This window comes from Nicotiana sylvestris, chromosome 12, assembly GCF_000393655.2.
Source record: "Nicotiana sylvestris chromosome 12, ASM39365v2, whole genome shotgun sequence".
NCBI lineage: Eukaryota > Viridiplantae > Streptophyta > Magnoliopsida > Solanales > Solanaceae > Nicotiana > Nicotiana sylvestris.
In genome coordinates, this window is record NC_091068.1 from 71,814,323 (window position 1) to 71,830,537 (window position 16,215).

Sequence of the window (16,215 nt, forward strand, 5' to 3'; positions counted from 1 at the left end):
TAAATGTGGAGGCAGAGACTAGCCTCATGCAAATATAGAGGCAGGGATTAGCCTCATGTAAGTTTGGAGGCAGGGATTAGCCTCATGCAAATATGGAAGCAAGGATTAGCCTCCTCCAAATATGGAATCAAGGATTAGCCTCATGCAAATATGGAGGCAAGAATTAGCCTCATATAGGTATGGAGGCGGGGATTAGCCTCATGCAGATATGGAGGCAAGGATTAGCCTCATGCAGGTATGGAGGCAGGGATTAGCCTCATGCAGATACAAAGGCAAAGATTAGCCTCATGCAGGTATGAAGGCAATGATTAGCCTCATGCAAATATGGAGGCAAGGATTAGCCTCATGCAAGTATGGAGGCAAGGATTAGCCTCATGCTGATATGGAGGCAGGGATAAACTCATGCAGATACGGAGGCAAGGATTAACCTCATGCAAGTATGGATGCAATGATTAGCCTCATGCAGATATGGAGGCAGGGATTAGCCTCATGCAAATATGGAGGCAAGGATTAGCCTCGTGCAACTAGGGAGGCAAATATTAGCCTCATGCAATTGTGGAGGCAGGGATTAGCCTTATATAGTTATGGAGGCAAGTATTAGCCTCCTGCAATTATGGAGGAAAGGATTAGCCTCATACAGATATGGAGGTAGGGATTAGCCTCATGCAAATATGGAGGCAAGAATTAGCTTTGTGAAATAAGAAGGCAAAGATAAGCCTCATGCAAGTGTGGAGGCAGGGATTAGCCTCATGCAGATATGGAGGCAAGGATTAGCCTCATGAAAATATGGAGGCAAGGATTAGACTCATGCAAGTAGGGAGGCAAGGATTAGCTTCATGCAAGTGTGGACGCAGGGATTAGCCTCATGTAGATATGGAGGCAAGGATTAGCCTCATGAAAGTATGGAGGCAAGGATTACCCTCATGCAGATATGAAGGCAAGGATTAGCATCATACAAGTATGTAGGAAAGGATTAGTCTCATACAGATATGGAGGCAGGGATTAGCCTCATGCAAGTATGGAGGCAAGGATTAGCCTCATACAGATATAGAGGCAAGGATTAGCCTCATGCAGATATGGAAGCAGGGATTAGCCTCATGCAAATATAGAGACAAGAATTAGCCTCATGCAGGTATGGAGGCAGGGATAAGCCTCATGCAGCTATGGAGGTAGGGATTAGCCTCATGCAAGTGTAGAGGCGGGGATTAGCCTCATGCAGATACAAAGGCAAGGATTAGCCTCATGCAGGTATGGAGGCAAGGATTAGCCTCATGAAAATATGGAGGCAAGGATTAGCCTCATGTAATCATGGAGGCAAGGATTAGCCTCATGCTGATATGGAGGCATGGATAACCTCATGCAGATACGGAGGCAAGGATTAGACTCATGCAAGTATGGAGGCAAGGATTAGCCTCATGCAGATATGGAGGCAGGGATTAGCCTCATGCAAATATGGAGGCCAGGATTAGCCTTGTGCAAATAGGGAGGCAAATATTAGCCTCATAAAAGTGTGGAGGCAGGGATTAGCCTTATACAGATATGGAAGCAAGGATTAGTCTCATGCAAGTATGGAGGAAAGGATTAGCCTCATACATATATGGAGGTAGGGATTAGCCTCATGCAAATATGGAGGCAAGAATTAGCCTCGTGCAAATAGCGAGTCAACGATTAGCCTCATGCAAGTGTGGAGGTAGGGATTAGCCTCATGCAGATGTGGAGGCAAGGATTAGCCTCATGCAAATAGGGAGGCAAGGATTAGCCTCATGCAAGTAGGGAGGCAAGGATTACCTTCATGCAAGTGTTCACGCAGGGATTAGCCTCATGCATATGTGGAGGCAAGGATTAGCCTCATGAAAGTATGGAGGCAAGGATTAGCCTCATGCAGATATGGAGGCAGGGATTAGCATCATGCAAGTATGGAGGCAAGGATTAGCCTCATGAAGATATGGAGGCAGGGATTAGCCTCATACACATATGGTGGCAGGGATTAGCCTCATGCAAATATGGAGGCAAAGATTAGCCTCATGCGAATATGCAGGACAGGCCTTAGTCCCATGCAAAGAGCGAGTAGCAAATAAGAGTAATATATTTCTTAGCTGGAGATATATTCGATGTCTGGAGGCCGGATTCATAATGAATTTGCTTTGTGTATACATGTTTGTGAATTCTATTGCTACGTCAACTGTGCCTGCGTTTAAAGAAAAATTGTAAGTTTTGTAAGGGGAGGTTAGTTCGTGCTTTTGTCTGCTGGCCTTGCTTTGCTCGGTTCTGGAGGCCTTATTTTAGTTTCCCTGGGTAATGCCTGACTGTTATGAAAATTTGCAATTATTGATAAAAGTAAAGTCATTTTAGAAATATATTGATATATAAAGTAAGTTTTAGATGAACTAGTGACTGTAACACATTTTAGAGACATTGCAGCTCTCTTATGTTAGAATTTTGAGGGTCCTCCTCAAAATTCTGCCCCAGTTTCTGATTTTGGGGGAAAAGAAAAGTTTATTACGATATGACCGAACCCATAAGGCTACCTATGTATCCCCTCTTAAATGGGAATCAGGTCAAGCGTAGTTCAATTATATCAGATGAGGAAATGTAAATAGTCTAAGCATTGTATCTCTTGACTGCGTTTGAATTGATTGGTTTTGGCCAGATTTCTCCGTCCATTTTCTCAAGTACGAGTGCTCCTCCTGTTAGCACCTTGTGAACCATGTAAGGACCTTGACAGTTGGGAGAGAATTTCCCTTTGGCTTCATCTTGATGTGGGAAGATCTTCTTCAGCACTAATTGTCCTGGTGCAAATTGCCTTGGTTTGACCCTTTTGTTGAAAGCTCTAGACATTCTATTCTGGTAAAGTTGACTGTGACACACTGCGTTCATCCTTTTTCCATCTATGAGGGCCAATTGTTCATAGCGTCTCTTTATCCATTCTGCATCGCTGAGTTCAGCTTTATGTATGATTCTTAAAGATGGAATCTCTACCTCGGCTAGGATGATAGCCTCGGTACCATAAACCAGCATATAGGGAGCTGCCCCGGTTAATGTGTGAATTGTAGTGCAATATCCCAACAAATCGAAAGGTAGCTTCTCTTGCCATTGTTTGTGGTTTTCTACCATCTTTCGTAGTATCTTCTTGATGTTTTGGTTGGCGACTTCTACGACTCCATTCATTCGAGGTCTATAGGCTGTGGAATTCTTGTGTTTGATATTGAAAGTTTCACACATGGCTTTCATCAGATCACTATTGAGATTAGCAGCGTTATCAGTAATGATGGACTCGGGAACTCCGAATCCGTAAATGATACGATCTTTGACAAAGTCTGCGACGACCTTCTTAGTTACAACTTTGTAAGATGCAGCCTCTACCCATTTTGTGAAGTAATCAATGGCTACCAGAATAAATGTGTGCCCGTTTAAAGCAGTGGGCTCAATTGGACCAATGACATCCATTCCCCAGGCAGCAAATGGCCAAGGTGAGCTTGTTGCATTGAGCTCATTTGACGGCACCTTTATCATATCGGCGTGCACTTGGCATTGGTAGCACTTGCGGACATACTAGACGCAGTCTATCTCCATGGTCATCCAAAAGTAACCGGCCCTAAGTATCTTCTTGGCTAAGACAAAACCATTTATATGTGGGTTGCAGGTCCCAGCATGTATCTCCTCAAGCAGCTTAGAAGCCACTTTTGCGTCGACACATCTTAGCAATCCCAAATCGGGAGTTCTCTTGTACAAGTTTCCTCTGCTATGGAAGAAGTGATTGGACAATCTCCGAAGTGTGCATTTCTGAGTGTGGTTTGCATGCTCTGGATATTCTACTTTCGCCAAATACTCCTTGATGTCATGGAACCAAGGTTTTCAATCTGCTTCTTCTTCAACATGAGCACAATAAGCCGGTTGATTATGGATTCTCACTGAGATGGAATCAATGTAACTCTTATCTGGATGGTGTATCATGGATGATAGAGTGGCCAATGCATCGGCGAACTCATTCTGAATTGTGGGCACATGTCAAAACTCTATATTCATGAACCTCTTTCTCAATTTGTGCACATGGTGCAGATACGGTAATATCTTGGAATTTTTGGTGGCCCATTCTCCTTGTACCTGGTGCATGAGCAAATTTGAATCACCTATTACCAACAACTCCTGAATATTCATGTCGATTACCATGTTGAGTCCTAGTACGCATGCTTCATATTCTGCCATGTTGTTGGTACAGGGAAACCTGAGTTTGGCAGATACCGGATAGTGTTGACCCGTTTTTGATACCAAAACTGCTCAAATGCCTACTCCTTTGAAATTTGCAGCTCCGTCAAAGAATATCCTCCAACTTTTGTATGTTTCGGCAATGTCTTCTCCTACGAACGACACTTCTTCATAAGGAAAATACGTTTTCAAGGGCTTGTATTCTCCTCCCACCGGGTTTTCAGCAAGATGATCTGCCAATGCTTGTCCTTTGACTGCCTTTTGAGTTATGTAGACGATATCAAACTCACTTAATAGTATCTGCCACTTGGCCAACTTTCCAGTTGGCATGGGTTTCTGAAATATATACTTCAAAGGGTCTATCCTGGATATGAGCTATGTAGTATAGGCATAAAAGTAATGCCTCAACTTCTAGGTTGTCCAGGTCAAAGCATAGCAAGTGCGCTCTAGTAGAGAGTACCGCGCTTCGTAAGGTGCAAATTTCTTACTTAGGTAGTATATGGCTTGCTCTTTTCTCCATGTCTCATCATGTTTTCCCAGAATGCATCCGAAGGCTCCATCCAATACAAATAGATAGAGTAACAAGGGTCGTCCCGGTTCCAGTGGGACCAGAACTGGTGGTGTGGATAGGTACTCCTTGATTTTGTTGAAGGTTTTCTGACAACTCTCGGTCCAGCTTGTCTTGACATCTTTCCTTAGCATCTTGAATATAGGTTCACATATGACTATGGACTGTGCTATGAAGCGACTGATATAGTTGAGATGTCCCAGGAAGCTCATCACGCCCTTTTTGCTCCTGGGTGGCGGTAACTCCTGAATAGCCTTGACTTTAGACGGATCTAACTTGATCCCTCGACGGCTAACGATGAATTTCAATAAATTTCCTCTGGGAACCCCGAATGCACACTTTGCGGGGTTCAACTTCTGATTGTACCTCCTTAACCTGTCGAAGAACTTTCTTAAGTCTGCTATGTGATTCGCGACCCTCTTGGATTTGATAATGACATCGTCCACATACACCTCTATTTCCTCGTGTATCATATCATGGAAGATATTTGTCATGGCTCTCATGTAGGTAACCCCGGCATTCTTTAGACAAATGGCATCATCTTATAGCAGTATAAACCCATGGTGTAATAAAAGCTGTTTTCTCTATGTCTTCTTCATCCATCCAGATCTTGTGATAACCCGCGAATATATCTACAAAGGATTGGAGTTCATGCTTGGCGTAATTGTCGATTAGGATTTGTATATTTGGTAGTAGGAAGTCATCCTTGGGACTTGCTCTGTTTAAATCCCAATAGTCAACATATACTTTGACTTTCCCATCTTTCCTCGAAACTGGCACAATGTTGGCTAGCCAGGTTGCGTACTCAACCACCCTGAGGACTTTGGCTTTGATCTGCTTAGTAATGTCTTCCTTGATCTTCAGGCTCATGTCTGGTTTAAACTTTCTGAGTTTCTGCTTTACTGGAGGACACATGGGATTAGTAGGCAATTTGTGAGCTACTATGGACGTGCTCAAACCGGTCATGTCATCATATGACCATGCTAAAATGTCCTTATATTCCTTTAGAAAACGAATGCATTCCTCTTTCTCTGTTTGTGATAAGTGAATGCTGATGCGAGTCTCCTTGATGGTCTCGGCATTCTCCAAATTTACTGCTTTGGTTTCGTCCAGGCTGGACTTAGGCTTATTATCAAAGTTTTCAACTTCCCTAACAACTTCCTTAGGTATCTCATCTTCTTCATCTGAATCACTATTTTCATGTTGTGTTGCCTCATTACATGTCACAGTCACCGGTTCATTAGGAAAAGTTAAAAAAACGTTGTAGAAAGAAAAATATGAAAGATAATAATATATAATAAAGAGCAATGCATTTGATTAATACTTAAAACATCCAAACGAGTACGACTCGATGAATCGAGTATTTATTTTGAAATAAGCGAATCTTAAAAACAAATTACTGAAAATCTTAAATGCCTAAAATGGCTATAGGGATAAAATCTGCCAAGTACCCAAGGACTTGGTGGGCCCAGGATGGTGTGGCGGTCCAGTTCCTGAGAATAGTTCTCTTCTCCACAATCTGAATAATGAGGCCTTTTTCCTCCTCCTCCTCAATTATTGCACTGCAGTCTATGTCTTCATCCTCCACGAACAGATTTCTCAGCCCTGCTAACGCTATTTCTTCTGCAGTTCCCCATATTGTGTCCACTTGGTGAAAAGTCTATTCTGGATGCGCACCGGTTGCTCGAGAGGGTGATAAGGTCCATGTCATGGAGGCGACCAATCATCATACTCCTTCCATGTATACTGATATCCAAGCCCGAAGGTAGTACCGTGACACTTCAGCTGTATCGACTTAGTAATACCCTGGAGATTCTTTCCAAGCCCTTTGTCGGGTTCATACCCGGACCATGCCAGTAGGCTTTCTATATTGCTACTCCACCATTTGTCCTTTTCAATGGCATTGACACGTTTGATGTGATGATAGGTTTCTCCTCCTAACATTCTTCTGTTTCCAGTAACCGGGATGGGTTGACTGGTGTAAATAGGGTTACTCCCGTCTCCGTGAATGATCACTTCCCGATGGTTCCATTCGAATTTCACGGCTTGATGTAGTATGGAAACCATGGCCCCGGCGGCATGTATCCATGGTCGGCCTAACAGAAGATTGTATGAGGCTGATATGTCGAGCACCTGAAATTCAACGTCGAACCAAGTTGGCCCCATTTGTAGACAATGATTAATTTCCCCAATCGTGGCCCTTTGTGACCCATTGAAATCTTTCACAGTCATGCTCCCTGCCCGTATTTCATGGAAACCTTTGCCTAGTATTTTCACAGTATCCAACGGACAAATATTAAGGCTTGAACCTCCATCAACCAATACCCTGGCAATGAACTTATCTTCAAATTGCACTATGATATGCAATGCTCTGTTGTGATTCAACCCTTCAAGCGGCAACTCATCTTCGTGGAAGATTATCTTATAATCTTCCCGCATCTGCCCTACCATATTGGCCATCTCTTCGCAAGTGATATTGTTGGGCACGCAGGCTTCACTCAACAGCTTCATCAAAGCATTCTTATGTGCTTATGAATTTTGCAAAAGTGACAGTATGGATATCTGAGCTGGGGTTTTGTTCAAATGATCGATGACGGAATATTCTCTTGCTTGCACTTTCCCCCAAAGGTTATCTGGTCATGTTTCAATGACAGGCTACTTGGTACTAGCATCCTTACTTGGTCCTCCCAAGTGTTTAGGTGTATAGATTCTCCTGTTCCTAGTCATTCCTTACGCAACATCGGATTCCTCCATCTTTGCCTTCCTTTTTCGCCTAGCCTCAGCAACATAATCCTAGGGTATTGTTTTTGAGTCGAAAGGAAGTGTCGTTGACACTATCACCGTGAAAGGTGTAGCCACTTCCACTTCAAATTGAATAGGTGTGGCCGCAGGCAGAGCTACCTCTACTTCAAATAGAACTGATGCAGTTATCTCAACTTCAATTGGTGACAGAGTCTGTACTACAATGGGAGTGAGTGTAACTGCAAGTTTAAAGTCATCGCCTTCTCGAATAAACCCTATTGAACCATCAAGGTCCTACTATTTGTTTGTCTCTATCACATGTACACTACCACCTCTATAATTAGGGAGAGGGTTGTTCTGGATATTAGGCATGGATTCCTTTGCCTAAATGACTTTGTTGTCAATCAGCGTCTGGATCTTATCTTTCAACGTTCGACATTCGTCAATGGTGTGCCCTTTCATACCGAAATGGTATGCACAAGTTTTGTTTGGGTTAACCCATTGGGATGGGTTCTCTAATTCCATAGCAGGAATATGGGTGACATAAACAACAGCTTTCAACCTTTCATACAGCTGGTTGATGGGTTCAGCAATAGCAGTGGTGGTCTAGGTAGCTTACGGTCAACGTTCGGTCATGGTCTTGGAAAATTTTGGCAAGTTGGAGGTGATTTGAAATGGGATGGTTGGGAATTATAGGTATGATAGGTAGTGGCTGGTTGGGAATATCTGGGAGATGAGAGTTAATATGTGGGTTGTGGTGCTTGGTATGTGGGTGGAGGTGTCTGATATGTGGGTGCAGGTGTTTGATATGTAAGTGGAGATTTCGGGCCTTGAGCTACCATTACTTCCCCGGCGTCTCTTTTCTTTGATATTTCGCCTCTTTACAATGCCTTGTTTGTGGACTGTAATGCCTCAAAAATCGTTACCATCCCGCTTTTGATGCCTTCCTTCAATTCTTTCCCCAAGCTTGATGATATATGAGAATTTATGGTTTTTAGTAACCATCAATCTTTCATAATACTGCGGATTCTATGCTCTGATGAAGAACTTGTTCATCTATTCCTCATCCTAAGATGGCATGACCTTGGCTGCTTCTGACCTCCAACGAGTAGCATACTCGCGGAAGGTTTCAGTGGGTTTCTTCTTAAGATTCTGGATGTAGAAAACTTCTGGTGCGTTCTCTATTTGAACTTGAACCGGTCCATGAAATCAGATGCCATACTCACCCAATTGGACCATTTCTTAGGATCCTGGCTGATGTACCAGGACAAAGCATCTCCAGTAAGGATACTCATAAAGAGTTTCATCCGGATCTTTTTATCTTTTTCGACCTCGACAAGCTTGTTACAATAGGTCCTCAAATGAACCCTAGGATCACCTGTAGCGTTAAACATCTCGAACATGGGAGGTTTGTATCCCTCTGGCAGTTCTACATCTGGCTGTATGCATAGGTCTTCATAGTTCAAACCTTCTATTCCTTTGCCACCTTCGACGCCCTGAACTCGACTTGTCAACTTCTTGAGTTCGTCAGCTACGTTTTTAATGAGCAGGTCCTTCTCGGAGGATTCTGGTGTATAGGAGATTGGTTGGATAGAATGAGCTACAGTTTCCACGTATATGGGGTTGTTTTGGTGAGTGTCAGGTGCCTGGGTGTGGTGGTGGTCATTTGTAAAGTTTTGAGGATCAGGAATGGGTTGTGGGGTATTCTAGGGAGTATGATAAGTGGCGGTTGGTGGGTAATGAATTGGTTAAGGTTGGTGTTATGGCGGAGTTGGTATTGGTAGGGAATTGAGATTTTGGGGTGGGGTTGTGTATTGATGCAGTGCATGAGGGTTTTGCGGATGTTGGTTTGGTGTGTTTTGGGGAGGTGCTGGGTTCTTTGTGTTTTATTGGTTGATCTCGGGGACATTTAGGGTGAGTGATAAGTTGTCTAAGTTGCGGACCTGCTCAAGCACTCCTTGTAGCTCTAATATCTTTTGTTCCGATCTCAAAACTAGATCATTTTGTGTCGGAGTACTCTGACCATCTGAAGTTTCTATGTTCTCAACATTATCCTTTCGAATACCACTTAAGTCGTCCATTTTTGCTTTTCCTTTGCCTTTTGTATTACTTGGAGGAGGAGGAGGTGGAGGGCCTCTAGATCTAGTGTGATATGTCGACGATGCCAGTAAGAGCGAACCAACCTTAGGGGTTGGGAATAAGAAATAAAGAAAAACAAAGGGTAGACAAGTCAGTAAGGATTCTGAAATGTTTGTAGTATTTTAACACATATTGCGGGAATGAAAATTTGCATCCTAATTTGGGAATCTCGTTGTGCACGAGGTAGGCCTAGCGACAAATAAATTTGGAGAAATTTACTGCCAATAATTGCCTCATTTCATAAGTGTAAACGTAAACAAACCAAAATGAAACTAAATAAGATAATGTCACTAATGGCTCTTGGCCTTATTACATTTGAAAAGCAAGTAAATCTAATCTATTTGGTCCCAGAAGGACCCTCTCCAGACTGGATGTCTTGTTGATCAACTCGCACAGGTTTAGCAGCAGGAATGCCCTTGCAAGATGCCCTCCTTCGTTTCCTTTAGTGTTTTGGCAGTCAGTGACCCTTTTTTTCATCTTCCCTTCCAACTCCATTAAACTGTACTCCAAGTATTCTAGCCTTTCACTAGATTTAACAGCTCTTTCTTTCCACTCGTTAATCATCTCCATATCAGCCTTATGTAGTGCCATATGCTCGACTTCAGACTCTCGAACTCTTTTTAGTAGCTTGTTGTACTTCACCTCGGCTTCAGCAACCTCATCTATAACCCTGTTTCCTAGCGCAGCCCTTGGCTCAACGACCCCAGTTATGTTGTCCTCCAACCGTGAAGGGTAAAGGTCAATAGTATCCTTTTCCACAATAATCTTTAAGGTTCACATGTGTTGCGCTTCATTTTTATATTGGATGGCGTCACTTTGGAAATTGGCTCTGAAGTGACACATTTTAGCGACCCGTGGTATGATTTGTCTTCTGTCTGCTTGTCTCATAACCCTAAAAGGAGCGTAAGGGTATATGTCCTTTAACCCTATCAACACCAAGTGCGGAAAATCCCTGGATCTGATGATGAATTCATCGGTAGGGAATCACTCAAACATCCACTGGACTTGATCCTCGATCAATTTTTTGAAAAACTATACCCATCTCACAACGTCCTCTGGCTGAGCAAACATGTATGGAATGTAGTTCATTCTTTTGGGATGATGGAAGGTCATGTGATCATTCCACGGTCTTTGCGGAAATTCTTGGTGCTATTGTCCCTTTTGGAGATGTTCCAACAAACAGACCTGTAGCAGTAGGTTGCAACCCTCGAAGAACCTGAACCCCTTATGACATTGCTCCAAAGCCTGGTACATGTCTGCAACGATCATAGGAACGATAGTGTATGTCTGCCCCTCGATCCCGTCCATTAGAGTTTTGGTTACCACGGCTAACCTAGTATGAATCCTATCCCCTTGGATTGGGAATACCACCATGCCCAAGAAACACATAACAAACATAAAGACCCTGTGATGAATCCAACCTAAAGATGTGATTGAAAACTCATCATCAAAAATACAGTAGGAGATGCTATGACCGTATCTTTCATAAAGGAACTCAAAAGGTATGTAGGAGTCCTTTAGGCATTTCAAGTTGTCATTCTTCTTCAGCCCCACCATCTTAAAAAATCCCCTAACATTGTGATTTTCAGGTGCTAACAGATTAGATCTATCCCAAGGCAACCCAGCAAATCCTCCTATCTCTTCTAGAAAGGGTGTTATTTCTATGTTCCCAAAACGGAACACAGCCCTTTCCTTGTCCCAAAACATAGTTGCAGCCTCGATCAGTATTTTGTTGAGCTGAACATACATCAAAGAAGGCAAGTTTCAAGGACTCGTTTCACATGGTTTTGGTTACATGAAAGAAGATCCCTCCACCAATCTAGCAAAAGTGAGGGTGTTCTAACCATACCGAATCTGGGGACCTCGTGCCTCACTTTCTGCAAAACAAAGAGAGTTAGGCCCTTTCCCCATCCAAGTTCGTCTATTTATACAGTAATAATTAGCATATTGGCACTTATTTCTCCAAATTAATGCACATAATCGTGATTACGTCCGTTGGGATTATGGAAAACCCGATGGACTTTTGGACAAGACTTGTCTTAAAGGGTTATTATGGGGACAACATATTAATCCGGCTAGGTTTGACCATGATGCATGTACAATTTAATCAGAGTAAGGTTGCTATAGAGGTCTAGACTAGGACCCTCAAGCGGACAACTTGAGGGTGAAAGGCACAGAACCGTCGAACGCACCGTTGATTGACTAGTTTTACCGCAAATACGCCTTTCCGAATTTAAAGGGTGATATATAGGAAGAGCGCAAACACTCATCAAGAGTTGCTATAGGATTAATTACACACGAGTGGAATATAATATTGAGCATGATTTATGCAGCAATAAATATGTTTTAAAGTATTTGCACGTAAGAAAATAATATATGCGCTATTTAAATAATTTAAAGATAGTTACGGAAAAGAAAACAAAGAGACAAGTCAGTTTTAGGAATAAAAGAATCATAAGTTCTTGAAAATAGACTGTTAAATTCAAATAAGGGGAAATGGTACATGGCATAGAGCATGCTTGGATTAATTCACAGAAAATAAGTTCATTATGGTAAGAGCCTAAATATCCCCAGCAAAGTCACCATATTGTCATGCCCCATTTTTCCCTTGCGGGAGTCTGAGTTTCAATGTTCATGAGGGAACAACTCGTTTTCTTTTGGGAATTTGGGTATTTGAAGAGTCGCCACCTAACGGATTATGATGTGTTAGGGAACCTAGAGCGATTTACTCTTGGACTAGTTTGTATTACCAGAGATTTAGGGTAAGGGCTTGAAATAACCTTGAAGGGAAGGTGTTAGGGACCCCTCGTGGTCCACAACGGTGGGTCCCAGCTGAACTTAAACTATGTGAATTAGTCATTTTAACAAATAAACAATTTTAACATGTATCCGCAAATAAATACATGTTTTGACATTCTAAGCACATGTATGATTCAAGTAATGAAACAAGGGAAAAGATTTGAACAAGTTGTACATATATAAAGAAAAGTAAATTCATTTAAACAACGGGAGATTGAAAAGAGGGGTCCTAGGTTGGTGAGCTTAGAGGATCATACCCATACAATGCCCGGTAATCACTCCTAAATGAGGGGCTACACGTAACATTAGCGCGCAGTCATCATATCCTTACTACCCAATTCCCTCTCCTTGGTCATAGCCTAAAGCGTTCTAGCAACCTTTAACGATATCTTATGCGTGCACTACTCGTCCTATCCTTGTGGCCCTAGAGGTAGTTAGGACCACTAATTTAGGTAGTTCTAGACCATCCTAAGGCACTTAAAGGAGAAAAATCTAGGCATCAATCTAAACAGTTAGGACTGCATTAAAGAGAACAATTAAAGGGTCACATTTTACCTCCACAAACAGAACAAGTAAGTGCACGTTTCAAACAACAGTTTTAGGTATTTAAGAGAAAACCTTAGAACATGACATCTAAGTAAGCATGGAGTATACAGCATTGAATTAGAACCAAAGCGTCAAAGACCTGTTTAGTTTGCCTACTGATTTTAGACCTGTTAAATAAGAGCACTCACAGATAACAGAACATAGTTTTACAGTTGTAGGATTTTTAATCAACCTACAGTATTGCCTATGTGTATAATAGTAATGTCCTATGAGCATGGTATATATTACTGATTAGGAATGCAGTAAAATAGTAAATGATTTTAAACGGGGAATTCGAATCCTATAGGCATGCTTTATAGTGATATTAATTAACATGAAAAGAGTAGATTATTTAACTAAACTGATTCATAACTTATCAGTATGAGTTAAGCCGATTTTAAATTTGACAAAACTGGCTTTAGATCCTATAGGCATGATTCCTAATTGACATAAGGTGGAGCAAGCAGAATTTACTTGACCAAAGTGAAATCTCTATAGGTATGATTTCTATTACAGTTGATTTTAAATTCTATAGGCATGGTATCTAATTATTAAAAGCCGATTTTGACCTTATAGGCATGATGTCTAATTATATAAAAGTAAAGCAAGCAGCATTCATTGAAAACCAAAGTAGATCTTATATGCATATTATCTAACAAACACATTTGAACCAAACGAGCCCCTTTAGGCATGTCATCTAACAAATACATTTGAATCGAAATAGACCCTATAGGCATGTTATCTACCCAATTTTACTCACAATATATAACTACCCTCCCTTTTCACTAATCACCCCACTGTTTGTTTACAATTAATTATTACAGACCCAGAATTGAATAAATTACATAAATGGAATAGAAATTAAGCTATAGGGAGCCTGAAGTAGGCCCAAAGTGATTTCTAAGCCTCCAATAGTCATAAATGCCCAAAGTTCCATAGCCAATTTCATGTCTTGGTATGTCAGAGTTCCCTAAGGACGTCAAGGATCCCGGGCAGTGCTCACACCTAGACCTTTCTCAAATAATAACTTATTTACGTGCAGTATGGAAGTGCCAACCCTGATATGACAGAGTTCAGAGAGATCTCAAGGGTCTCTAAGTAGTACACATACCAGGGGTGCAGGACCTAGTATTCTAGGAGTAAGTGAAAGTGCATAATGGTTTGAAAGAGTTTAATAGAGAGCATAAAGAAAAGTCTTAGGATTGAAGAGAATTTCTGAAAACCAGTACTGATTTGGCGATAAAATAGTTTGAGGAATGTGTAAAGAAACAATTTGTAATCAGAACACAAGTCATAGAGCAAACAGTTTTAGGGAGTACTTTGGCAAATAGCTTTCATACAAGGGAAGAGGGGTTGGGAACACAGAGAACACACCTTAATGGAGCATACAAACAACATGATACATAGAGTTTTTGAAGGGGATCTATATAACTAGTAGGTTAGATAGAATGCAGGTCATGCAGCAAAGATCACAGTAGAAACATGTTGATGACATACAAACAACATAGCTAGAGTTTAACTAACTTAGTAGGAGTGAGGCAGAACAGGAAAGGACTTAAACGAGCATGTTGGGCAAGTATTAACAAGTGAAGGCATGCTAATTACACTAAAGCAGAGTTTAGGCATGCTAGATAAACAGAAGTCAGTCAAACAGGCTAGTTACATATGTAGACATGTTAAACAAGATAGCAAATAAGCAAGTAAAGTGGGAACATGCTAATCACAGATTTGAATAGGCAGTATTGGGCATGCTGGGTAAGCAGTAAATAGAAGCAAGAATAGACTCAGGCCATATGAACTAAGGCAGTAAATAAACACACAGCTTTAGATTCTTAAAAATTAATCAGAAGCATACCTAGTCAAAGAAAGAATACACAAGATGTGCGAAAGATATTGTGCAATTTCCATCCTTGGCTTGCAGCCGGCTAGAATAATAGATATAACAAGTAGCAGAGAGAGCCTTTTAGAGTGTAAAAGTGGTAGTTTCTGAACTATTGTTCGTGTCTAGAAATGAAAATAGGTAAGGCATATATAGTAGTCAAGAGTTAAACAAAATAAGGTAAAGAATCAATTATATAGCAATTAGGGAAATTCACAGAATCAGTCACACACGTAAAATCAGTAAGTCTTCCCTTAATCATGGGATAATCACTCAACGGTAAAAGCAGGGTAAATACTTAAGGAAGGAAATCAAGTAAGACTTGGGTACATAGTAGGTAATTAGGGGTGAATGAACAGGAGTTCAATTAAGGAAACAAGTAGTAAGAATCAGCATATAACAAATAAGGCTAGAGAAAACTAATTAACACAAAAAGTTCAATCAAACCGAGTAGAGAAGTAAGAATCAAAGGTTTTGTTAAGGAAAAGAGTTCAAATCAGCCAAAATAAGAACCTCAGAATAGTCAAGGGTTAAATTAAAAGAGAAAATCACGTAAAGAGTCAGCAAATATCGCAGACAATCCAAACAGGAAAGGAAGGAATAGTTAGGACTCAACACATAGATTTTAACGAAGCAACTTGGTAAAATTAAAATTCAAGACAACCCTGATTTATAGGTTTACCATAAATAGCCAGAATGAACATAGAAATATAGAATCAATAGAAAAGTTGAACCAAGAAACATAATAGAGGCATATTAGGATAAAAATCACAAGACATCTAATTGGTTAAAGAAAAAATCACAATAACCAAAGCAAGGACAAAGTCAACACAAGTAACTCAGAAACCAAACAAAAAGATGTCAAAAATTAGGGCTTTTAGTATAAACAAGTTAAGGTTATAGCAAACCTTAAGAAATCAGTTTAAACATATAAGAAACGGAAGATTAAACACTCAATATCAAATGTTTTTATAAAAAAAAATCGGGAAACCCTAGCTTTAAAATTAGAAAAGCACTCGAGAATCAGAAGGTTGTTGTAAAAATCATATGAAATAGGTCCAAACCATCTTAGATATGTACATATCTAAGAAGTTCAGAAGGAAGAAATTAGGGTTTCGAGAAGAACAATCACAGGAATGAAGAAGCAAGCTTAGAAACCCACAGATCTAAGGTGATATAGGAAGCTCTTACTCGGAATCAAACCGGAGCAGCCCGAAATAGACGAGAAAAGGGCCATAGATGCAAGCAAACTAACCCTGGTCCCTTGAGGATCCTGGAGATGGTGATACCAGTAGAG

General features: G+C 41.0%; 1 protein-coding gene across 1 annotated transcript; it reads right to left on the minus strand.

The window, feature by feature from the left end:
• Positions 1–5,311: 5,311 nt before the first annotated feature.
• LOC138883200 (uncharacterized) lies at positions 5,312–7,234 on the minus strand. The gene is made up of 4 exons (XM_070163866.1): positions 6,547–7,234; positions 6,226–6,397; positions 5,734–5,966; positions 5,312–5,646 (listed from the first exon to the last, which is right to left on the minus strand). Exons 1-4 carry the CDS (start codon positions 7,232–7,234, stop codon positions 5,312–5,314), a joined length of 1,428 nt encoding a protein of 475 aa, XP_070019967.1.
• Between the last annotated feature and the right edge of the window lie 8,981 nt (positions 7,235–16,215).